This window comes from Poecile atricapillus, chromosome Z, assembly GCF_030490865.1.
Source record: "Poecile atricapillus isolate bPoeAtr1 chromosome Z, bPoeAtr1.hap1, whole genome shotgun sequence".
NCBI classification, from domain to species: Eukaryota; Metazoa; Chordata; class Aves; order Passeriformes; family Paridae; genus Poecile; species Poecile atricapillus.
In genome coordinates this window covers 19,203,293-19,229,135 of record NC_081289.1, presented here as the reverse complement: position 1 = coordinate 19,229,135, position 25,843 = coordinate 19,203,293, and the positions used below count along the sequence as shown (strand labels likewise).

At 39.2% G+C, this 25,843-nt stretch overlaps 1 protein-coding gene across 1 annotated transcript; it reads right to left on the bottom strand.

Moving 5' to 3' along the window:
- Positions 1-417: 417 nt before the first annotated feature.
- On the bottom strand, positions 418-25,843 carry LOC131573676 (solute carrier family 13 member 4-like). Its single transcript, XM_058827863.1, has 16 exons — positions 25,730-25,843; positions 20,036-20,164; positions 17,312-17,448; positions 16,924-17,105; positions 16,187-16,241; positions 14,628-14,664; positions 13,925-14,002; positions 12,442-12,632; positions 9,905-10,024; positions 6,964-7,065; positions 5,761-5,862; positions 4,582-4,679; positions 3,322-3,452; positions 2,815-2,976; positions 1,194-1,331; positions 418-555 (listed from the first exon to the last, which is right to left on the bottom strand). The coding sequence occupies exons 1-16, from the start codon at positions 25,826-25,828 to the stop codon at positions 418-420; spliced, it is 1,899 nt and encodes a 632-aa protein (XP_058683846.1). The 5' UTR covers positions 25,829-25,843.

The window sequence follows — 25,843 nt, the reverse complement described above, 5'->3', positions numbered from 1 at the left end:
CCCTGCATTCAGTGTAGAAGTCAATAGTAGGACTGAATTTGCTACTGCTGAGTACACCAGTGTATGTGTACTTGTCTTCTGCTACTGGAGTCCTGCATACAAGTCCTACATAACTGCTCTAAGGTGTGAAAAAGCTATAGGCAGGTAATTTGGAGGAGTGGATTTTTTCTGAGTTATGATATCCCAGAGAAGACAGCAAGAGAGCAAAGCTAATCTCCCCTTTTAACTCATGCTGATTTTCTGAACTGAAAAGCTGTTGCAGAAGACTTCCCAGTGGATTTTCTTCATGGTTTTACAGTGGATCCTGGTTCTATGTATGCACAAGTTTCCTTCTTTCTTTCATAGGTGAAATGTATGTTCAATATTTTGTTCCAACTTGCTTTGGTCTTGCACTTTCGCTCTTTTTTTCGTTGAAGATTATGTTTGGCTTGTGATGTTGTTGACTGTTGCCCATTCTGGAAAGGTGTTCAGCTGGAAGAGCCTAATTCCCCACGTGTTGATGGCCACCATGACAACAGCCAGACCAATTAGATTTACACCCAGGCCAGCTTTCACCTGCAAAAGCAAAATGCATCAGAACAACTTGATCAAAAACAGTTAACATAGGGGAAAAAAAAAGCAAAAAAAAAGCAGTAGGATCTATACTGACTCATATACAGTGTGATAATTTATGTATAGTGATTTCTAGAACAAAAGAAAAAAAGCATAAATGAGAGAATATGTGTCAGGGTATATGTTGGAGTATTCAGGAATGATAGTTAGAGACTGATGCAGTTCATTCACTGCTCAGTTTGCCACTTGGAGTTCTCAATTGGATAATCAGAATGGGGAATTAAACCACACACACTTGACTTACTGTGGAGCTATGTGATAAATCTAATTTCTTATGCTCTCTTGTGCTTGTCTTAGTAGATCAGTGCAAAGGATTGCATACTCCTAAAGCTCTTTAGACCATTACATTCATTAAAAAATACAGCTAAGAAATGTGTGCATCCTACAGCAGATCTGTGATTGTTCTTAACCTGACAGCCCTATTGTGTAAAAGCAGTGCAGACATCACTAATTAATAGTAGCAGCAATATAATAATTATTATTGCACCAATGCAATTATTATTATTGATTATTATTGGCTGCTGGATGTGGTGTTGAAGTTGCATGAAGCACAGGAGGATGTACCCAGTGCCAAGACTCACCATGTCTTTGATCTGGCAGTGCCCATAACTGAAGACAATGGCATTTGGAGGGTTCCCCACAGGCAGCATCACCGCAAATGAGATGCACATGGTGACAGGAATCAGAGTGTATAAAGGGTTGATAAGCAGGGTTTCTGACTGGAAGAACAGAGGGACAGAAGTGTTTCACCTAATCCATAAAAGTCACAGGTGACAATTAGTATGAAAGCACCCGCTCTGCTGTGAATTGCACCTGCCAAATTTCTAAACTTAGGCGTGGAAGTATTTTTTGGTTGGTTGGGGTTTTTTAAGAACAGTGATATAATTTTCAGGCTCCAGGGATCTCTCTTGAGACATTTCACCATGAGGGAGGGTGGAGTTTGCTACTATAGTAGGATACCTTCACTCTTTCTACCACTTGTTCTCTGTGTCATTCTGTATTGTGTCTTCTGGACTTTAACACTGACTGCTGCTTCAGTCCTCATCCACAAGAACTCACAACAGGTTAACACAAAGAACTGGCTTCTTCCAGTTGTTGAATATGTTGTGAGACCATTATGTGATGTCCTCCAGAACAGTGCTTAAGAGAACCAGCTGTTCATGATCCAAACTTGCATGGTGAGAAGGCAGAGATGATGGAATATTCTTTACAGTGGGCTAAAGAATGCAGTTTTCAGTGGTGATAAAATTTTCGATTTTAATTTACATCACTTTGGCCCAGTTTTATATGAGAGGGAGAAGGAAGGATAAGCAAGGCCACAATTATTTTGGGGAGGGAAGTGTCTGCAGGTTACTTCTGAAATCTAAAAAGAGAGTCTCCCTTAAGATGGCATTTCATGCTACAAGTAGATCGCTGCTCTGAATATTTTTTCAGGAGAATCCCTTTCTGCATGGAGCAGAGGCAAATCTGAATTCCTAAGTCACAGAAACACAATTACATATTTTGATCTGACCACATCTTAATATTTTCTCAGAACTGTTCCTATAATATGCTTTAGGACAATCCCATAAAATAGTTATAATGGGAAAGATGATTTATGACCTCCATTCTTGGTAAGAAAATTTTCACATTACGTAACAAAAAAAAAGGAAATTTTTCTGTAACTGCTATTCCAACATAAAATTAAATTACTATCTCTTTCTTCTACCTTTGTCAACAGCATCCTGATTTTTTTCTGCCCCTTACAAACATCTCTGCTTTCCATGGTGGAAGACAGTATGCTTACCAGATCAACCCCTTGAACACTTCTAATTCTGAAATAAAATTCAGGATTCACAAGTAGGGAGCAGGTGACTACTACATAATGAACTTTAAAATAACACTGCCAAAAGCATCTCAAGCTTTATGTGAAATTCACCTAACTTGTTGATTCCATAGTCACCTTTTCTGTACCTGGCATATGAATTCCTCAGTGCACTTTGCCTGAGAGGTATTATAAATTCCTTGATGCTCAGATACACTTTTGGCTGCCCAATTATATTATTCTTCCTAGTTCCAAGACTACAGAACAGTAGCTTGGGAACTGAGGCTGGGTGAAAGTGGTGAGGCATGTGAACAGAGTGCCAAGACCCTCACATCCTGAAAAATTCCCACAAGCCTGTGAGGAAACAACAGACTAAAAATGTCACTATTTTAACTCACCATGCTGCATAAAATAGGTAGAAAGATGGTGATGGTTGCTGGATTACTAACAAATTCTGTTACTATGGACACCAAGATGCAAGCCAGCAGAGTTACAGCCCAGTAGGGAAGGCTGCTCAAGGAGAGCATTTGACGTCCAATCCATGTAGAGAGGCCGGAGGTCTGGGGAAAGGACAGAAGCACAAGAATTACTAAATGCTTGGTATGTTTGTAAAACAGATTCTTCTTTCTGTGCCAGTTTGCATTAGAGAATCCCACCAGAAAATAATGTTTAGGTCTATGCTTTCTGCATTTCCTTTTGCTCAGTAAACTAGATTTCACTACAGTGTTTAATAAATAGCAAGGAAGACATATATTGAGTGCAGGGAGTGCACCCTACTACATTATGTACAAATTGTAAGTATCCACAAAGTAAATCCAAACTGAGGAGCATACAAAGGAATAAAAGAGAAGGTTGATAATATGTTTAGGAAGGAGGATAAAAAACCCCCAAAACTACACCAGTACCTTGCATCCAGCTGCTAAGGCATAACCTCCTCCAACCAACACTACGATCTCCCAGGGCATGGTCTTCTGAAAGTCCTTCCAGGTAATGATGGGCTCCAGTGTGTTAATGTCTGTTGACTTTTCACCATCTCCTGTATCAAATAAAGTGTGTGACTGGTATTGTACAGCCCTTTCTGCAAAGATCTTCACATTTTTTCACAAGAACATAAATGACTTAATGTGCATGGAACTACCTGAGAGAGAGGCAAAGAGGCAGTGCATAGCCTGTTTCTCTGCATAGCCTGGCCTCAGAAAATGCAGTGTATTCATTCCAAACACCCTGACTTTCCCTTGGCTGCTCTGTTGATGTAAATAGTTGTAAACCCCTGTGTTTTCATGTTACAGCTTTTGGAGGGACTGTGAGCTGTGTTGTGATATGCATGTGCATGTATCTGTAGACCACAGAGATGGTGTTATGATGGGATTATATTATCAAAGAAAGGGCTATGAAGCAGGCCATGATGCTTGATGAAGTGCATTTAGGCCCCTAGATTTTATCTGAGGACATTTGGTTTTTTTAGTGCCTGAGTGTTTTCTTGAAGGAGGAGTTAGAGAGTTTCATATTTTCCTGAAACCTGTACAATATATGACAGTATAAAAATATATGTTTATATAAATTTATAATCTCTGCACAAGACTGTGCAGAAAATTCTAGTTTCATACAGCGCTGCTGAAAGACTGGCACAGCCAACCAATCAAACCACTGAGTGCTACCCAAACAAATGTGAAATAATCTCATTATCAAGAAGTCTGTGAGAGAAGCAGTTCACAAAATTGGAACATTGTTTGGCACTTTATGATCTCTTTTTTGTTTATCTTAAGATATTACAGTGATTTCCACTGTATAAATGATGACTAATTTTTTTACTTGGGTTTATCTTGACCTGATTTTGCAATACAGTTTTTTAATATGGAACTCCACCTAAACCTTTCCTAAAGCTTAGTCCTTGGTCCTAAAGTCTAATAACTCTGCTAGCACAGAAGAGGTGGCAGTCTCAAATTCAAGACCTGTTTGTCATCCTCTGAATGAGACAATATAAATTAAGGCAAAGAAAAAGGAGATCTGATGCAGGAAGGGCTGGTATCAGAGGAGAAACTGAATCTTGACTTACCAACATAAAACTATCTTCTGGGAACATTTTACAGAGCAAAAAAAAAGAAAAATAATTGAAAAATAATTGGAAAATGTACCAGCTCTCTTTCTTACTGCATTCTCCTCACCTTTTCTCCTTTTTCCAAAACATGGCTTTTTTGCTGGAATCAGGAAAAGGAGAAACCCAAGAAATACAGAAACAGTGGCATCGGTCCGGTAACCTTTCCTAGGAAAGAAACAGCAGGATATTTTTTCATAAAAACAACATTAACAGAAACATTTCCAAAGCAGGTACATAGCTCCAAGCACATTTCTGCAGGTACAGTTGTATTCCCACATCTGCAGTCATACTAACAGCCTGCTAGAAAAGTATGCCTGCATATGAAGGGTGCAAATTGGATTTTTTCCCCATTTATTAACTGAGTCTGGTAGCCAGCTTCAATCACAGCTCAATAATTTTTAACATTCTGGTTGAAAAAAAAATAGTCCCTTTTGGTTTACAAATCTATTAACTTGGAGGTACAGAAAAGTAGTGTGTTTACTGTGGTGGTAAGAAAAGTAAACACATTCTGGGGAAATGCCAAGCCCAAGTGATCCTTTAGAATTGAACTGTAGATTGATTTTAAATTAAATGTTTAAAACTCTTCCTGTAAAAGTGTTTTGAGGAGTGCCAAACTCCAGTGATCATCAGAAAATCACATTATTAGAAATCATTTTTCTGTCAAAATTGGAATAAAAATTAATTTTATACAGTAGCAATATAAAGAAAACTTACATTCTGATCACTTATACTTTGATGTGCAAAGTGTGTTAAAATAAGCTTTAATGTAATTTGTTTCAATATTATTTAAAATAAAAGAGAAATTATTTGCTACAGTCATCATTCTCAGCAATATTTAATTGAGTGGACATTTGCTTGATAAAAGACTTTTTGTCAAAAGTTTTAATTTCAATTATACTTGCAACATATTCTAGTGAAAACTTCTTTCTGAATGCACTAAAATACTTTAAGCTCAAAATGTGACCCTCCTATTCTTGTACATTTGAAATGGTTTAATTTACTTTCTCTACTTAATTCACTTTGAATACTGAGAAAGAATGGAATTTTTCATCATACAAACAAATATTATTTAAGCAAAAAAAATTTCCTAATTTCTGAATAAAGACTCCATTTCCCACTGCTTCATTAAATGTGGCTGATGATGTCTTAGGGGAAAAAAAAAATATATATATATATATATATATAGTAGGAAGTCATAAGAAGCAAAGTTGTATTCCTGTGCAGTTGTTTAGGGGATTTTACTCACTTCTCAAAAAAAGATGACCATCCTGGTACAAAGCCAGGCTCACGAGTGAACCAAAGCAAGGTCATCAGGATGAAGAAGAATCCAGTCACCATCTCGGGATAGCTAGAAATGAAAAACAGAGAAAGTTAGGAAGTAATTCCAAGGTCAGTATGAAGAGCAAGTTCCAGAAGAAGTAAGAAAGTAGAAACTGGCTTCAAAAAAGGATAAAAACCATGTGAAAAATAGCAAGGAAGATTAGTTTGAATTAAAGAATTCTAGATTTGGCTCCCAGCTTGAAACCATCTAAACCCAGTAAGAAACAGGCTAAAAATAGCCATCTGTATTTGCAATACAATCATTCATGAGCAAGACCTGAAGGAAAATATTTTTAAATTCTTGTTTTGTATTTGCATTATTATCTGATTAAATGTGTTAACAAGGTGAAGTTCATATTAGCATTCCACTGCAAACATAGTCTTGCATTTTTTAGAAGTTTAGAAAACCTAAGTGCAAATGACAATGTAAATTAGCACAGATGGTGCACACAAGGTGACTTGAGGATACTTGAGGTGGCTTAAGGATTTTTAATTTAGCACAGATTTAAATTAAGAAAGATTTCATATTTAGGCACAGCCTGAACAACAGTCTAGTTTCAGAGTTTATCAATTCAGGCAGTTGATCTGTCAATATTTCCATTAAAACAGCACAAAGCTGTTTTGTGAAGGAGGAATTCTGTGCCATATCAGCCCTTTTGAAAATGAAAATCTTGCCAAATAATCTTTTCAAGAGACATTTCTTGCCATTGTGCATAAATATTATAGGCAACTGGGAAGGCTGGACAACTCATGGCATAGGAAAAAGCCTTTGCTGAACTTCTATCCACTAAAATAAGTATGTGCCTGAATTAGGAGAAGGAATCCTTTAGTGTTCAAAGAAAAACCTTGACTCAGATAACCTTTGAACCCTGTAATAAACTCAAATCCTCCCTTTTTTCCCCATTTTCCTCAGAAATAAATGAGTCACATGTTAGCTTAGGCATGCTTGTAACAAAGTCTTTGATTTTCGTTCATTTTTGCATTTAGTTCTATTTCTATCCTGGAAGGGAGGAAAATGAGCTGGGAGCTTTAGAATAAACTACATGAGCCCAAGGCAATATGGAGAGCAATAGGAGAGAATGGTTTGGCCTAGAGAGGCAAATTCCCAAGGAAGGCAGGTCTGGTTTACCTAACATTTCCCAGTTTCTTGTATTCCTCTTGAATTCTTCTCTCTGACATTTCTTCCCGTTTGGTCTTCTTCTTCTTGCTCACAGAACAAGTCTCTTTAAAACTGAGATAGCACAATAAAATTAGTCAAGGGCATAAAGAGGGGGAGAAAAAGTAGTTAAAAAAAAAAAAACCCAGCAGTGAGGTAGATTGAAAATTCTGGTATCAGGGTCTATTGGGAGATATGTGCCTGGGGCAAGGCCTGATGGCAATGGGAAAGGAAATTACTGCGTGTGATATTTAATGAATCTGGTTTCAAGTTCTTTTAAGATTCTGTTGTAAACATAGTTGGAAGGTCCCCAGGGTGCTCTGACTAGTACTGATTGGTATCACTGAGCCATCTTGAGCCATGGCTGGGCTCCCTCTGCGTAGGCTTCCTCAGAGAGCTGCCAGAAACCTCCAAAAGACATGGCTAGTGTCTCTCATCACATGGAAAGATTGTGACAGAGGTCAGCTATCAATAGAAATTTTTCATGGGCTAACTATGCTTTCCAGTTGGATCAGGGTTATCCAACATATTTGGGGCCTGCTCTGGCTTTTGAGACCATATTTGCCTTGAATATTCAGGATTCATAATGACAGAAAGCTGTGCTTGGGATCGTGTTAGCTGCCACAACCTGTCTGCTTATGCTTGTACTGTCACAATAACTGCTGTTTCTAAATCAGGCACAGCCAGAAAAGCACCACAGAGGTCAGGGGAGTCAGCCTGGTGTTTTGTCCAGGTGAAAAATGCCTGTTCTTCTGCCAGGGACATGAAAACACAAGCATATTCCCTAGCTGGATATATTGATCCTCCTATACATTTGTATGGATGTTAAGTGAATTCCTTAGTTTATTCAGTTTGCCTTCATTCTATAAGAAGTCATGGACGTTCTTAATTGAAATTAAGATGCTTTCAAGCTCACTTTAACCTTCTCATTCTCTTCTTTCCAGAAGTGTTATTTTACTGTGCTTTGAGCCACAGATCTCTCTTTTTCACTCCAGCTGTACCCTCTGTCACACAGAGGTGTAACAGGATCTAAGCCAGTTTAAAAGAGGCAGCAGCAGTGACTCAGGTACCATGGCAGCACAACTTTTATAGTCCTTTTAGCTGATAATGGGTGCTTTTATGGTTCCTGCTATTTTAATATGTCACTTGGTACCTCACTAGGCACCCAAGCACTGGCCAAAACACGGACTGCAATCTCCCTCAATGTATCTGCTTAAGGCCAGACTTGCAAAGGAATTTTCATTGTTTGAGATCCAGATGGGTCCTGTCTGGTCAACAAAAAGTCTTAACCAGGGTTTTCATTTCCCATGGGCAAATGGGAATATGTAATGCATTTATTTAGCTCACTTAGAACTGCCCTTCATCTAATTTTAAATTTCCTTGCAAATCTTGCTGTTAGATTTTGGTAAACTCTACCAGCAGGGAGAGACGAGGCTGGAAGAGCATTGCAAGCTGGAGGAGAAGAGCTAGATATGGTTTCTAAAGGACAGTTCTGTACAACTTCTACCCTTAGCTCTTCTTTGCTGGCAAAGATCCCTTGATGCGTCCATTCTCTTTCACCCTTGACCTGGTCAAGGGCCTTAAAGTCTGAAATGCTGCTCAGCTGAGCCAAGTAAGAACAGATTGATGGCACAGGGCTTCTTAGGAAAATAACATTACGGGAATTCATTAAACATTTATGCACAAGCATTAGGCAGCTGTTTCAACATGTTCTAAGTGTTTCCAGGCTCAGGAGGATGTGAAGGCAGAGTATTGAAGCCCAGCTCCCAGCATAATATGTTCTTTAATGAAGTGCAGTGAATAGAAGTCAGAGATTAAGGAGCCTTGGAATCAACTAGTGCTTCTCAAAAAGTCAATAATGCTGCAGTCTCTGGTATTATTTAGAACAACATTAATCAGCATGGAGTCTTGGATGCAATGTGGAGTCTCAATTTTATTTTTTTTAAACAAAATTAATTGAGGGTCATGTTAGGACTTGTTTCTTTTCAAGATTAAAAGAAAAAAATGTAGAGGGAATTTATATCAGCCTTTTCATTTGGAATTACAAGACTCAGAGACTGACTGAGAGGGGTGTGGAGCCATTCACCTCTAAATTACTTCTTCAAACCTAGTCAAGGTCAGAAGCAAACAGAACTCATTATCAATTTATTCATTGACCTGGGTGAAACAGTGATGTCAGCTCAATTTACTTTTAAGAGTAAACTAAATCAAATTAATGGCCAATTTAATTCTGAGTAAATGTGTCTGCATCACAATTTAATTCAGATTAACTAATACATTCTAAATGCACACATTTAGGCAGTGTTCATTAACTTTGTAAAGACAATATGTGCTAAACATATGAACTAGAAGACTGAAACTTTTTCTTATTTTGGAGCTTAGGGACTTACTGGTATTAAAGGTATTTGTCTCTTAGGCTGTGAGTCCTTTCCACTTTAAAGAGAAATATATACGGAGTCTACCTTTAATTTTAACTGGTTTTATGTTAATTTAATTGAGATGGAGGCAGATCTGAAAAGTAACTTTTTCACTTGCAGCTATGTTTCTATTTATCTTTTAAACTGTGCTTTTTCAAAAGGACTTATAACAAGATTTTTGGTCCACAAGGGAATTCTCATTGTCATAAGAATGAAAAAACCCCAAACCAATTGAATGTTTAGTGCAGATTTCTAGCAGCAATACCCGGGCACTTCAATCTCAAGCAGCAATACTCTACACTTTTGTCTGTGCAGAAGGTAATGTAAAGGGTAGCTAAGCAGTGAGATTTCCTCTGGCAATTGTTCTGGCAAGAAAAAGGAAATTGTGCCTTAAATTCTGTCATTTGCCAGTCAAAACTTCATTATGAGACAGGTTTGAGAGGAGCTGTGGGTGCCCTGCTTTTGTAATCTGTATATCTTGAACAACTTCCACTCACTTGCAGCCCAAGAATAGCCAGTGCAGCCAGAACCAAGTCAGCACCAACATGATGAGGGAGATGGGGAAACTGAACAGGAACCAAGTTCCAAAATTCACCACTTCAGCTTTTGGGTACTGACTGTAAATTAAAAAGAGGTTGCATGAGAGGTTAGAACAGTAAAGGGACAGGGGCTTCCAGTAGTCATAGTTGCACACACACCTATAGGCATACATATCTGACATGGGGTGAGAGAAAAATTCCATCAGTTTGCATTTGCAGCTGCTGCATTACCTATGGAGACTGAAACCAACAAACAGTATAGCTCTCCAAACCTTTAACACCAAATAGTCTGGATTGTCTGGCCAGCTTCAAAAACACTTGGAAATACCTGAAGTGAAACTCCATCCCTACCTGTGGTTTATATTAAAGCTTCTTTTAGGGTTGTCAGACTTCAGAATGATTTCACCCCAGAACCTCTTTCTATGTCTTCTCATGGGGCACACAAATATTGACTGAATTCTGCTGTGCTCTGACAAAGATGTTGGATGTGTACATTTGATGCAATTATCATAAAAGCAAAATATTGGAAAATTCTATAAAATCCAAATCCTTGGATTGAGCATGACTTCTGAACTTAGTCTTCTTTGCTACCACCATTTAAGAGAGAAAAATGAGAGATATCAAGGCAGTATTGGCAGCAGTAGATGGTCAGAATCAGATCTGAGCTTGGATGTGTTTCTGTGCATGAGAAGTACCACCAGTCTTCTGACAGAAAAACATTCATGTTTCTGACATTGAACCATTCATGTCTTTGAGAGCCCTGGGTCTATCATAAAGGAAGTACTTGGGTGATCAGGGAGCTGCTTCTCATCTTCTCTGGAGCAAATGTGTAAGGCCACATATCTAAGTTGGTTTGGTTTTGTGTTTGTTTTCTTTCAATGCATGTTGAGCAGCTGTTTTTATGACATTTCTTCTTCTGTGAGTACCTCTTTGTCCTCTTTGCTCTTTCTTCATAGCTTTCTTCATACCTCACATTTTTCCAGAGTGCCTGCTGCCTTCATGATAATCAGTATGTCAAATCAAAAGAAGTTGATGTTACCTCAATGTTACCACATGCTAAGGAGTTTGTACTTTGCATGAAAGACATGGATATGGATTAACTTTCAAACGTTAACCATTGGTAATAACATTAGAGTAGAATTTTCCTTCGGAGAGAGTGTTCTTACCAGGGCTCCTTGAGGCAGGAAATGACCCACAAGGATGATAATGACTGTCATGGGGTGGCTTTACCTTTAAGGTGGTTTTGAGAGCTAAGGAAGTTGAAACTGCTGGTGGCTGATGAGAGTCTTTTTTCCTGACCAATTATCGGTCATTTCTAAGAATTGACAGCAGTTTTGACCATTAAGAAGTGAAATCAACCTGTGAACACCTCCTTAAGATGTAAAGTCAGAGCACTCTTGTTCTCTTTGGTTTCCAGCTTCTGACAAGGTAACAAGGCTCTGTCAAGACAAGGACAAGGCCGCAGAAGTGGGGGTGGGGGGGAGAAGCAGAGCTGACCGGCCTGGCTTAGTTTTCAGTTTCTGCTGCTGGACTGAAACCTGACACCATGAACTCTTGCAGCTTTTCTAAGGCTTTAATTCTTTTACTACCTGGATAAAATGTACAGATTACTCCTTTTTCTCAGAAAGACAGAGAGACAATCAACATGAGGAAGACATCATAAAACCACCAAAAACAGTGAGGAAAAGAGTTAAGTTTTAAATGGGGGAGAGAGAATAAGGAGATGTTTTATAAGCTGAAATACCTTTCTGTTAAAGCTATGGAGATAGACAGTAGTAGTTTAAAAAGAATCCTTTAATTCATGACAGTATATAGGGAGGAATGGAGTGTTCAAAGTGTGGATTTTGAGCAAAAGAGAGAGTAATTGTGATACAGTGAAGTGCTGGAACAGAATTGAGCGAAGATTTGAAGCCTTGAGGGCAATGAGAAAACTGTTTCCAGAGGAACTCACAGAGACAGATGAAGAAGATTTTGCCTTTGACTAACTCATCCTTAAAATAACATCCCTAGACTCATGGCCCATACACACCTCAGAGTGATGTGAAATGGGAGGAGTGACTCTAATGACAGATTTCCGGGCAGCTGGCATCAGGGAAATAGAAAACTATAACTAAAATGGTTTTCTTGTGAGAAACTCCATAGATTAGCAGAAGGAGACTTCTGTTTCTCTACAAAGACTGATGAAAAGACTGTAGCAGGAATCGAGACTGTTTTAACCACCAAAGTTCTAAGGTTTTTCTGTCTCTGTTGTCACGTGTACAAAGGAATGGTCAAGTAGTGGGGGATAAAAAAGTATTCTGGAAGTCTATTCCGGTGGTTTTTTTATTCTTGTAGTTTTGTTAATAAACTTTCTTTATTCCTTTTAAGTTTTAAGCCTGTTTTGCTCTTGTTCTAATCCATATTTCAAAGCAAGAAATAAGTAATTTTTTAGTTACTGCTTTAAAACCACGACAATGATTCACCCACCATTCTCACCAAACCCCAGTGTCTCTTACTTGTTGAAGTGCTCGAGGAATATGAGGCTGGTGGAGGTGCCTATGATGGTGCTGAGCCCCCCGATGGTGGCTGCGTAGGAGATGCTCAGTGAGAGGCATTTGCAGACCATGTGGTCGTGCCTGGTCTGATATCGGTACTTGCTGCTCAGGCTGAGATCCGAGGGCTCAGGGGGCAGGACCAGGATCTGAGCCTGTGAGGGGACACATTCACAAGGAAAGCAGGTGATCAGAACTGCAGCCCAGCTTGCTCTAATGCCAGAGTCATAGGGGGCCCAGAGAAGCAACAGGTTTGTGTAAGAGGACAGGTTTTTCTTCTCAGGGATTAACTGGGATCAGTCCTGGGAACCTGCCCCAGGGCCTGAAATTGCCTGGTCTGTGACAAAAATGTAAAACAAGCAGTAATCGGACTTCTGGCTAAGGTTTGGGCCAGCTCCAGGTCTGACTGGAATATCAGTGGGACACCAAAAGCCTTTGAGGGCTGCAGGGACGGGATGCCAGCACTGAGCAGAAAGAATCCATAATCCTTGAGGCTTAGGAGCTGCCACCACAGAAAGGCTTGGTGAACTTTTCACACTTAAACTGGCTCAGGGCCTCTAATTAGAGATGGAGAGCTGGGGACCTCAAAATGGTGTGGAAAAGGCTGAGTGGTGGGAATACAGAAGGAAAAGATGCCAGAAAATTTTGCTCCAAAAGCAGCTTTCTTATCAGTGACAGGAAACTGTCTATGTTGGTAGATCAAATCCTTGTACTGGGAAAAATGGTACAGTAATTCAAGGCACTTCTCATGCACCCTGTAATTTAAGAATGAGGAAAACAGCAGCAAGTGTTTCAGAAAGGCTTGTTACATTTAATAATTTGTATTTTGACTTGTTTTTGAACTGTGAAGGCAAATTCATGTGTTGATTTTAGCCTATACTTTTGTGGACATAAACTTATGCTATTAGGATACTACAGAATTGTCATCCAAACAGCAATTTCATCCTGGATCCACTCAAGAGAAGTAGAAATACCAGAATGAATTGATTAAATGGAGGATTTTGAGCCTGGGTATTTTGGAAGACAAGGAAGTGACTATTAAGAGTACCTTACAAAGTGGCTGAACAGATTAATGGTCTGTGCCTACTGCTTTTTTCATTCTGTGTAGGGTTTTGTGTGCCAGGGGTTGTTATTTTTGAGTTGGGCTATTGTCCAAGGAGGATTTGCAGAAACAAAGTGGCTATTACAGTCAAATAATAAAGGAAACTCGTGATCATGTTACTGGATGGAAAATTAAATGAATTGTCCCAGGCATTGGGGGAGGGTCTTCTGAACATACCTGTGGTGGGTGCATCTAAATGGAAGCAAGAACTGGCAAAGGGCCAAACTGTGGCTGTGGTGAGACCATGGAGAATGATTTCTTTCAAGGAACAAATCTGAAACAGTGGGAAGCAGGTGATATTCCCATCTGTCCTTTGCCTCATCCCCAGGTCTAATGTTTCCTTACCTGAGGGAGGTGCTGCCCATTGCTCGTGGAATTCATTGTTCCAATAGGGTTGGCTATCATGTGCACACCGTTCATACTCTGCAAGAAGGAAAATGCCTTTGGATTAGCCTTTATTGTGTTCCTAGGGACACTTGGAATAGAATTTGTGATGCTTTGTAAAGGTAGTGGGTGGCAGGCTTTGGGGCCAAAAAGGAAAAAGAAAAAAAGTTTCCAAAACTATAAAAAAATCCAACCCACTAAAAATCAGCTGTTAGTTTTAATCTGGGGATAGAAAAAAGGCTTAAACCCTCTGCTCTTTTTTTTTAAAGTCAGGTTATAATGATATTATGTCTTTTTCCTCCATCATGTAGGAGACTCTACCAGGTCCCTTGAGCCTGTGAGTTTGTGATATGTGCAGGCTGCTGAAACCATATGGAATTGTTAGTTTGCTGACTGGATCTCAGGGTCTGCAGCAAGGAGTACAACAGACTTAGATTGTTTTGTATTTATGCTGCTGCTGTTATGGAGCTAATGTTCCCCTATTGATTTGTGCAAGCAGGCTGACAGGTTAAATACAAAGCAGAACATTCTGCAATACCTCCTTTAGCACCACACATTTGAAATAAAGGGACCAGCAGCTTTTTTCAGAGCTGTGTGCATTTTGTTCTGCTCGTTCCTGCATTAGAAGATGGTGTAGCACAGAAGATACCACTTATGACAATACCTTTGAGTGCATCAAGGAGCTGAAGTCAGTAGTAGCACTAAAAACAAAGAAAGGGAAATATACTTTAAAAATGCCTGTTCACCCAGCTCCTGCAAGAGGAACATGTCATGGGTAGGAGGGGCAATATCTGCAGGAGAGCTAGTGCCTACTGAAATGCTGAACACCACTCATTACAACCTCTTATGTGAGCTCCTGGCCAAACAATAAGGGTCATTATTATGTTCCACAGTTCAGTCTCTAGCTGTGTAAGCACTGAGTTCCTCCTCCAAGCAAGAAAAAATTTGTTTCTTGGTAGTATTTACCCCATTCTAGGAGAGGACTCTCTGTGGAGTGAATCACCAGGCAATCCAGCACCACTGCTGCCTGTTTGAGTCAAGTTCTTCCTTTGCCACCTTTTCCAGTGTTGTTTCTGAGTACCTACTTGTACCACATTAAAGCCTTCCCTAAAACCTGCCCTGTGTGGCATGTGGATCATGCAAACAATCCACTGAGCTCCTTTCCAGAAGATGTGCTACTTTTCCTGCCAAATTCAAATCTCTTTTTCAAGTAATCCTATTTTAATAATAGTTCTGTATGGAATATCCCACCCATGCTCTTCAATAGGGTCTAAAGAGATTAAATGGCACAATGCCAATCTGAATATTTGATTCTATATTGCATAGAAAATGTGGCTGGGATAAAAAGAGATAACAATAAATATTGGAGAACCCAAATAATTTTAATTAAAATTTAAAGTATAAAAAAATGTTTCTCTTTTATTTTGAATAGTTATGAACAATACAGAAGGAGTTCAAAAAGGGACTGTGCAGTTTTGTTCTCACACTTCACAAGATGCTCCTCAAAATTGGCCTATAATAAATTTTTAGGACATTAACTTTGCATGCTGTCTTGTGTATCTTGAACTGATAGCTAATTAGATAATTTGACAAAGAAATTTTCTTGTTTGATCCTTTCCCCTTACTAGATTCTATCCCAAATAGAAACTACTAGTGTTTCAAACTTATGAAGAAATCTGTCTATATTTAAAGAAAACTTTTACAAATTTTTTACGGGATGAGAGGTGGTTTTTTTGTGGGTTCTTCCTCCCCCCACGTCCCCTTGCCCTCCATTCTCATCTGTCTCTGAAATGCAGGCAGCTCAGACTTTCTTCAGGAACACTCTGTAAGTGTTGTCCCTCTGGATATGTCCTGTGGGCAGTCCATGCTGTGCTTGGATCCTGTTCATCACTGTTCCTTTAGGGGAACAGAAATAAAAATCCGTGGACAGCACTTTTTTACACAGCACAAACCCAGACCTCAAAAGAGCTCTCAAACCCCCAGGAATATTTTCCTTCTCCCTAGAATATCCATAGTGTTAAAAAATAAATACTGTGAAGTTTTAGTGAGATCCAGACCATCGCATTAATCCCATTTATCATGTAAGCCTTCCTTGTCAGTCACATGTGAAACATTCACTTGTAAGGTCTTGCTTGCCCTTCCTGGCTCTACTCCTGGGTTCATCTCATTGCAACCTGTGTAGGGCTCAAATGTCCAGTCCTGGTGTACAGGGCTCATTCTTACTCCTCATTGATGAAGATAAGCTCCAGCGAAGGCTGGCCGTGCTTTTCGCTGAGACCTGTAACAGAGGAACAGAGAGCAGCCCTTGGGGTGAGAGCTGAACTGGGCCCCTGGGTCCCACCACTGGACCTGGAGGAGCTGCTGCAAACAGAAGCTGGTCCAAACAGTCTCAGGTGCATTCTTGATGTGGCATTTTATTGTTTTGTAGTGTACTGATCATGTGCATCTGGCAATTAAAAGGCCTACATGTAAGAGACAAGGTTGGATTAAATAATTTTCAGCCTGGAAACTGTAAAGTGAGAGAAAAAAAAGGGATTATTTTCTTCCTAAACCTTTTCCATCTGGGAAGGAATAAACAAAAAGAACGTTAGAGCTCTTATCAATTTTTTATTATGGGATTGTCAAGACAAAACTTCTGAGCTTCTTCTAAATTTCCTGGACTTTATTACCAAAGGTTTCCTTCTTACTACCCTGTAAAATCCTATGACCAAGAGTTTATGACACACAGATACAGCAGACACCCTAATTCAATATAAATATTTTCCAAAGTTCTATTATTCCATCATTCCTAAAACTTCCTTTTATTTTTTGAAAGGAATATCACAAAAAAGAAAGAGTGCATATCAGTGTTTTTGGCAGTATAAGTCAGACAGATCAGACCTTGATAGAATTGGAACAATATCAACAAGTCTGGTCAATGATAAAAAAATGAGAAAAGAGTGGCCAATACTGACAAATACCTATTGGCTTGTTTTCTTCGGCAATGGTGCTGCCTGCAGTCGTGATGACTTCGCACTCCTCCTCAGCATTCACCAGCTCCTGGAGCACTGCCTCCACGATTGGCATCACCATGGCTGTGGTGGAGGTGTTGGAAAGCCACATGGAGAGCACCGTGGTGCAGCACATAAAGCAGAGGAGCAGCCTGGAGCGCAGAGCAGGGAGACACGGGGAGCCGGAGGTGGCAGAAAAAGGAGGGGGAAACCTGTAAGCTTTCAAACTCTGAAAGGAAAGATGGGTGTGAAAAATGCCCCAAACCAAGGCAGCTTTTGCCCATGGATGGGAAGATCAGAATGGTTTCAAGCTGCTGCTCTCAGCCTCAGACTACCCCAAAGCCAAAGGTTCACTCACATGCCTGGCTTGGCTCCAGCCATCATCACCATGCGCAGGGCAATTCGCTTGTGGAGATTCCACTTTTCCACAGAAGCTGCCACACAAATCACACCCATGAGGAGCAAAGTTGTGTTCTTGAAATATTCAGCAGCCACCTGCATTAAGGGCCAGGGGGAAGCAGTCAGTTAAGGAAGCACACAGAAAGCATGCTGAATGAGAAGAAATATAGCATTGTGCATTTTTGCACTCCCTGGAGTAGGAAGAACAGGGAGCTGGAGAAAATGAAGAGTACATAAATCAAAATATTGTCTTTAATCTCTTTCTTGTTGTGTTCACAAATAAGGCTCTCTCCCCTATTGTTTATAGTCTTCCCAGTTTCGAAGAGATCAAGAGAAATGTTATATCTGCAAGCAGGATGCTCAGTGCCTGCAGTAAGTCAGTCATACTCAACTAGGCTCAGATGGAAACAAGCACAGACAAAACTGCACTGAGGGCAGCTTATTCATGTGCTTCATCTGCTTTTTCATTCTGGAGGTATTGTTGTCTATCTTGCCTATATTTATTCTTGTCTTGTTCAGCTTTTGGGCAAAGTGTGGCATCCCTAGAGACTACAGCATCAGAAAAAAAGTCCTTTGGGACTTGGTCTTTGAAGGCAATAAAAAATGGCTGGTATATTTCTGCAGTGATCCACAAATCCTGAGCCAAAACTTGTCACTTTGGAAATCCATTTCAATTTTATCAGGAAAAGAGGGAAAAATTTCAAGAAAAATAACTTTAATTTAAAGACAATGAGAAAAACCATCACTGGCTCAGTAAAGTATTCAGAGACCACCTCCATACCAAGAATTGTGGATGTGGGTCTTGCTAAAATATGAGAAGATATTCTGTGAAGCAACTTCAAAAATGACAAATTAGGCAAACCATAAAATTCTTGCACAAACATACACACATACTTCTGTAAAAACAAACAAAATGGGAGAAAGTAAAGCTTGCAAACGGATGCTTGGGATCTAGCAAAAATTTTCATATCATTTTGATGCAATCTTCCCTATGCTGTTTCTGGAAAATTGTTCAAAAACATAATTTCTTCAGTTTAAAACTAGTTCTCTAATCAAATGTAGGTGCCAGTGTTTTAAAACAAGTAAGACCAGAGGAAGCAATAATTTTTCTATTGTCCTTTCTATTTCTTCTCCATAAAGTGCAAGAATGACAATAATGTTATTTTGTGAAATCTGCAACAAGTTATATATTTAATGACATTTATTTAATAAATCCCTGTGGTGGCTAAATAGACTTGGGCATCATAATTGTGTGCCAGAACTTTTAAATATCATCTTTTTGGCTTTCTTGCACTGATTTTTTTCTCATTAACTTTATTTTCCTGCTACCTTTTAAAAAAATAATGAGGTGAATGGAGGAAATTCATCAATCCAGTAGCATGAAGAATCTGTTGGTTTTTTTTCTCCTTTATTCCTTTCATAGCCACTTTGGAGAAATAAGGGAATGCTAATAGTGTTATTAATATCAACATAAATATATATGACACACTGGCTCAAGTTCTTAAACCCCTGTGAGTAATTTGCAGCTTAAACAGTAGTAATTATCTAGCAAGGATCACTCCAGAACAGCAGATTGGAAATACTGCAGCATCTTCATATTTGTTTATTTTTGAATGCAGGGATTTATTTCAGTTTCTAAAGCCAATAATACATTCTTTGCAGTAGTCTGTCTGACTGTCACTTTATTTGCTATTGCATTGAATTTCTCCCAGGGTGACATTAAATTTCCTTCTCCAATGTGCTGCCAAATTTTTAATGAAAATGCCCAACTACTTTGCCTTTATATTAGGAAGAAAAGATTGTGAAAATACTGAATTCTGTTGGTATGAAAATGTTTCTCATTTTATTACAAAACTTGGGGGAATAAGCAGTCATAAAACTTGCAGTTCATGCTTGTCTCTGTCCATTTATAGGCATTCCCAGTTCAAGATTGTGAGAGAAATCCAACAATTTTATGGTTTCTATATATTCCTCTGTATTCTTATCTGTACTACTTGTCCTTAAATCAAATGTGCTGTCCCCTCATCCCCCAAAAAGAGATGGAAAAAAGCAGGGCAAAAAAAGCTGTAGGGAAAATAAAAAAGAAAATGAATCTTGGCATATAATGAAAGAAATTAGCATTCAAAAAAACCTCAAGTAAGCAAATTCAGGACTGGATGATCATAGAGACCTTTTTGTACAGCAGCTCCTTTGCCTGAGAACTCCTGGCTGCAGTGCAGCAGTAGATTACAGCTTTGAAAAAGGACTAGACATTCACCTGGATATCAAAATTATCTAGTCTTTTGCAATAAATGGTAATTGGTTTTAGTATATGTAGCCTCTTGCCTTATATGACATCCATAATAAATAAAATTGGAAGGAAACTTTTCAGAGTACCCTAGAGCTGCTGTTTACACGGATTTCAGAAGGGCAAAGGTGGGATCCTTTGGTGCAATAGGTTTTGGCAATGGTTGGTGGTGCAATAGTGGAAAGGATGGACATCTCTCCTGGCTAATATTGCCTATTTATATCCTGTATCTATCTTCAGCTGAAAAAGGAGCTGGTGGGACCCAGTTACACCTTACAAGATGTACACTTCTGCCTCCCATACCTCGGAGTCTTGCTGCTGCACTAAGATCAGCCTCGTTCAAATGATTAGCAGAGAGTAAGAACATTAAATGATACAAACACACAACGGTCTGACCTCGCTGGACTTCATGACCCCAAAGAGAGGGAACAGGAAAGCAGGAACCAAGGCTGCTGCCCCGAGAGGCACTGCTTCAGAGACCCAGTACACAGCTGTCACCATGAGCACGTAGGCACACGAGGCTTCCTGCAGGGACAGAGCACAGAGCATCAGTGGTGCTGCCCCACCACGTGCTGTGGGGAGCCCTGTTCTTCAGAGTGTGGTGCCTGGGTTTAAAAAAACCAAAAAGGATGGCCTTGGGACCTCCAAAGGTGCAGCTGTTTGGGTGTGAAATCTTGGTAGTGGATGTAAAGGACATCCAAAGGACAAAGGACAGTGTCAGAAGATGACCCTAATGAACATTTCAGACATAATCCAGGGCAAACCATTGGGATAAGCCTATTTATCAGCAAAATAATGGCTTCAAGTGCATTTGCAAATTTGTTTGATTTCCCTAATCCAATATTTATCAAGCATACAATCATGGCTCCTCAGATTAGACCTGTTGACCTGTTATCTCTGCATATTTTTCTCTCCAGTCCTGGACAAAGAGAAGAACTGCTAGTTCTCAGGACCAGATTACAGCATTCATATCTGCCATAAAACTGTCCTGTAGTTATTTTGGGAAATGCTCTGTAAACTTGAGTTGTTTGTTTGTTTGTTTGTTTGAACAGTGTGCAAACACTTTTTTAGCTGGTTTTATTTTCTCAGGTCATTTCTACAAACCTTTGGAAGACCATAGGCCTTCAGGGTTGGAGACAATGGGTGGATGGAGTTAATCAAACAAATTTGCTGCTGTCCAAGGTTCTGGTAGAAAAAGGCATGAGAGTATCATGGTAAGCAGTCATGGGGAGCTGGGATATGATAGAGAAAAGTGCTATCTGATGAATATTCTTACAGGAAAACACAGCTAGTGTATGGAAGTCTTCTGGTCCATTCCTAAGATAATGTCTTTATTTATGCCCCTCATTGGAGTTCTCCTGATGCTATACTTAGAAACCTGGGGATATCTGCTGATAATAATTACAGAAACTATCATCAAGAAAAGGTTTTACCTTTTTTTTTCTTTCTCAAATTTAAAGCCAAGTCCTGTATTGGCCTTAACTTGCTGTTCTATGGAAGTTAGTAGGTCTGCACTGATTGACTTCAGCTATAAATTTATTTGTTCTTCATTATGCACCAGATGTTCCATATGAGCTCATTGAGCCAAATGGAGTCTTAGCTCACAAATGGCTATTGTTTAGAAAATTAATTGTTCACAAATGCTATTTGAGTCTCTTAAAATATAATTTTATACATTGTACATCCATCCTGGCTGGATGACTTCTAAATCAAGCAGCTTTCAAGAGGTCACACAAGCAATTCTCACAGATCCATGTGCAAATGGAAGAGCATGTTTTAAATTCCATTGTTTTCAATCAGTTTTGTGAACAAAGTGGCAAAGCCTAGTGAAATTATACAGGAATGTGGGTTCAATAAAATGAATCAATAGCTTGTATTTAAATTCATCTTTATATTTGTCATTTTTACATTACCTCTAATAAAGAGCCACAATCAGCTGTTCATCTTTTTTTCTGAAGTACAGATTACAGTAATACCAGGCAGAACACAGTCCAGAGAGGAAGGTAAGACAGATTGATATGTACTATTTCTTTTACCTGTGTAAGAATTGTAACCAAAGTTGCTCAGAAGCTTGGATTTAAATTAGCTGTCAGGTCTTTCTCTGACTCCTATTTCAGAAAAGTGCAACATTAAACTGTTATAATTCAACAAATTAGGTTTAGGTCATGTCAAGTTTATATGGGATATTAGGAAAAATTTCTTCACTGGTAGGGTGGTCAGGGTTTGGAATAGATTGCCCAGAGAGGTGGTGGATCCACCACCCCTGGAAGCTTCCAAAGGACATGTGGATGTGGCCCTTGGGAATATGGTTTAGTGGTGAACATGGAGGTGATGAGTTAGCAGTTGGACTTGATGATCTTAGAAGTCTTTCCCAACTTTTCCAAATGATTCTATGACTCTGTGATTCTATTAAGCAGGGACACCAATTTAACTGAAAGAAATTTATAAGAAAACCTAACTTCCTTTGAGCAGAAAAATGCCAATCACTTCAGAGGTTGAAAAGAGTATCTGAAAGGCTGCTGGAGAAATTTAGCTCTGGATTAGCCAGCTTGCTGCTCAGTCACCTTAAACTACATTATGCCTCAAGTTAATATTCCACAGAGAGCAGAGCATAGGGCCTTTTTTGTGATCTCGTGACTCTGACACATTTTTAATTTTTAACTCATCAGCTTCTGCTAATGTTTGCATGGTCTCTGTATCAGGTTCAGCAGTTGTCTGAGGAGAAAAAGAACTTCTAATGAAAGAAGAATCAATAATTTTTATTTTAGAGCAGTCCAGATGTATGTTTTGCCAAAATTAATAAGGTAAATTTCAGCCTAAGCTGAATCCAGACCATTTTCTCACTCCAAAAATGTACTTCTCTTTAATTTCTTTGGGGGATTGTTGTTATATTTTATTACTCTGTGTGTGTCAATAAAGTAGGCTGGAAGTGAAAATGGAATAAGACAAAGGGAATTTTCATCTCTACTAAAACCTAACTGGGATGGCAACTAAGTTGTTGTATTTCCTATAACACTAGGTTTTAATAATTTTACCAAAAAAACTCCAGATAAACTGCAATTTTAAATGGTACAAAACTGTAAGCAAGTACTGGGAAAGCCAAGCTTGCTAATCTCCACTAAAAACTTAATCGGCTTGTCTGGCAACTTCATTTTTTTTCTCAGTTTATTTCCAAGAGAAACCATATTAATCTCTTCTATTTAATTAACTGAGTTTATATATTTAATTAATGGTTACCAGAGCTACTGAGTATTACACTGAAGCAGTGCCAGTGTAATTTTAACTGTTTCACTCTCCTCACTTGTTTTACAGCTGAAAATTTCTCTTAAACCCACCTCAGAGCTTGAAACAGGGAATAGGAAAACATGGGATGGTCGGAGGGACTTTAATCTAAGTATCTGTCTTCAGCCAGTCCCTTAGGTGAAAGAAAAGAGGAGCTGGAAGGAAGCCATGGCTAAAAACTCCACCCCAAAGGTCATGCATTTACTTCTGTAATTAAGATATCCAATGATCTCGGAACTGTTAAAAGGAAGAATAAAGTCTAAGTTGGAAATTTGCCCACTTATTTGCCCCTTGCATATCTTTCATGCAGACATGTGGTTAAGCTCTGCAAAGAGGTATTCCAGCCTCTGGAATAACATCTTTGATTTTATGGGATCATGCTAAAGTTCCATCCTTCAGCTGGTGTAAATAAAACCAAAGGGGAATGAAAATATGTCAACTGTGGCTCTTCAGAGAATATTCTGTGCTTTAGGGTCCATTCTGCAGGTTTGGCATATCAAGATGCCAACATCTCCTGGTACTGCAGGTCTCACAACTCTGCCAACAGGTGACTTTCAGGAGTCATCCAAATGTCTGGGTGCAGTGACCACAGGAACAGTGGTCACAGAAAGCCTGTCCCCAAGTGACTGAAATCATGTGGCATGCCTTATATAAGGCATCTCTGGTGGCTTTATGACCAAAAAAAAAAAAAAAAAAAGTAGATAAATATTACAAAAAAGAAGCAAAAATGCTCCCATGTTACTGTAAACAATGAAGGAAATAAGGACAGAATGAAAAAGACACTCAGTTTGTAAACCACTCCCTTTTTTTGACCTGAAAGGCATTTATATATGTCCAAACTTGTGGGTTTTGAAGTGGAAAGAGAATTCAAGCAAATTTTCTCAAATTTATTTTTCACCCAACCACTTATTTTCACAAAATATTATAAAAGAAGCTGTGGACTTTATTCGCATTAGCAGCATCTACAAACAATCCTGAGCTCTTGTGCTCCCTTTGATCTCTCTTGCCACTACATATAATGCTCCTTTGACATTTCCAGAGATATGCTGGTATCATCAAAGAAACTGCAAACTGTTTCCCTGCAGAAATGCAAATATAAATGACCTGGTAATTTCAATCTCTATAAAAATGACAAAAAAACTAATATAACTGTAAAAATACAAGCATCTGAGCAGGCATCTAATTTAATCTTCATATTCAAAAAATAATCAGAGTCAATGAGTTGTAACAAAGTAAAATCTGCACAAAAGCACTTGAAGCTGAGTTTATTTGGTGTAGATGTTTTCTTAATAGCACTATAAATATTTGTCCAGCTCTTGGTCAGATTGTCAGCTGTACCTTACTCTCTGTGGTCACTCAGATATGTACAAAATGCAAGTAAACTGGATGGATTTTCACATCACTTTGCAGTAAAGCAGCACCACCAGGTGCAGAGTAACAGTGCAGAGGAGCTTGTACTGTGCAATAGCAATTCTTGCAGCAATCCTGTCAGTGAACTCCTGCTTCAGCAACCTTAAGGTGCTTTACAACCCCCTTGGCTGAGCATGCCAGGGAGCATCTCTTTTCATGTCACCCTTCCAGTGACATCAGGGGAGATTAAACCCTTCTGTAAAAAAAGCCTCTGTGAAAGGGTGACCCTTTCTGCTCCCTGAAGAGCACAATTGTCTGTTATTCATTCCCTCTCTTGAGATAAAAGAGATGAAAAACTATTGTAAGAGAACAGCTAAAATACGTTGAAGCTCAAAGCAGGAAAACTCAAAGTGCAACATACAGTTCAGTGGTGCAGGAACATTTCCTTTCTACAAATCCTGGTTTATTTTCCAAACAAAATGTTACTGTTTTGTTTTTGAAATCAGCTGTGCAATTTCTAATCCTTTGCATTTCTGTTGGATAAAGTGCTAGTATTCATGAATCCTCTGATACTTTAAGGAAGAATTAATCTTTAGCAGGGTAGAGGATGGAATGGATATTGCTGCACCTTTTGGACAGATTTATGTCTAGGTCGATGGGGAAGGACAAGCTGCAGATTTTTAATACATTGCAGATTTTGCTAAGTTAAATATCACCACCTCTGTAAGGTAGTAGAACATTGCTATTTTATGGGTTACAACTGTAGAGATGTGCAAAGAAAGGACTCTACCACGTGGTCAAGGTATTCAGTACCTCCAAAGCAGTGTCGGGAACACAGCTGCATTCCCTCCTTCCTTGGAGTGTCTGTGTTAGGCACAGGATATTCCCTCCTTTGCACTGCTGTGTATGTCTCTGGGGCAGCATTACAAGTCACTGGCAGAGCTGCAATGTTCCAGCAGAGGTGCCTACACCTGCTCTGGAGCAGCCAATGCCTTGTCACCGAATCCTTGGTCCTGCCTCACCTGAGTCTCTGTCTTTATAAACCCACTCTAAATTGAAAGTCCCCCCATGCACACTTACTGCTAAAAACCTCAAGACTCTACAAGCATCCCTTTTAAAGACCTCTCCTTAAGGAAAATATCACGGATGTGTTTGTTCTGCTTCCCCTTCTGCACAGATATTATTTTAGAAAGAGATCCAACATTTCTGCTTTAAAGCAATGCTTTTCTAGCTTCACCTGGCTCTTCAGCTCTGCATGTGACACGACTCAAGGTAGCTCTAAGCTCTTAGTGATGATTTCTCAGGGACCCTCACAGTCCTTCAAATTTGAGCCTTTGATTTTTCTAAGACCAGTGCTTCTTGATGTCTTTGGTTTTTTTTGCACACTGTGAACTTAATCAGCAGGGCTACCTGCTGCACTCAGAGTCTTTGTTAAAAAGAAAATGAAAATGTACTTACACTGCTGGGGTATATGAGTGGCAGAGGAAGCAGCAGAAGTGGAATGAGAACAACAAGCAAGAGATTTCTGGATCGGAGAATCTCCTTCATCACTGCCATACTCCTTATGGTGGC

Coding starts and splice junctions, on each gene's coding strand:
- LOC131573676 (XM_058827863.1), bottom strand. CDS start 25,828: ATGGCAGTGATGAAGGAGATTCTCCGATCCAGAAATCTCTTGCTTGTT. Junction 17,106..17,311: donor GCTGGAGCCAAGCCAGGCAT/GTGAGTGAACCT, acceptor TCTGCGCTCCAG/GCTGCTCCTCTGCTTTATGT. Junction 556..1,193: donor ACTGCCAGATCAAAGACATG/GTGAGTCTTGGC, acceptor TTGCTTTTGCAG/GTGAAAGCTGGCCTGGGTGT.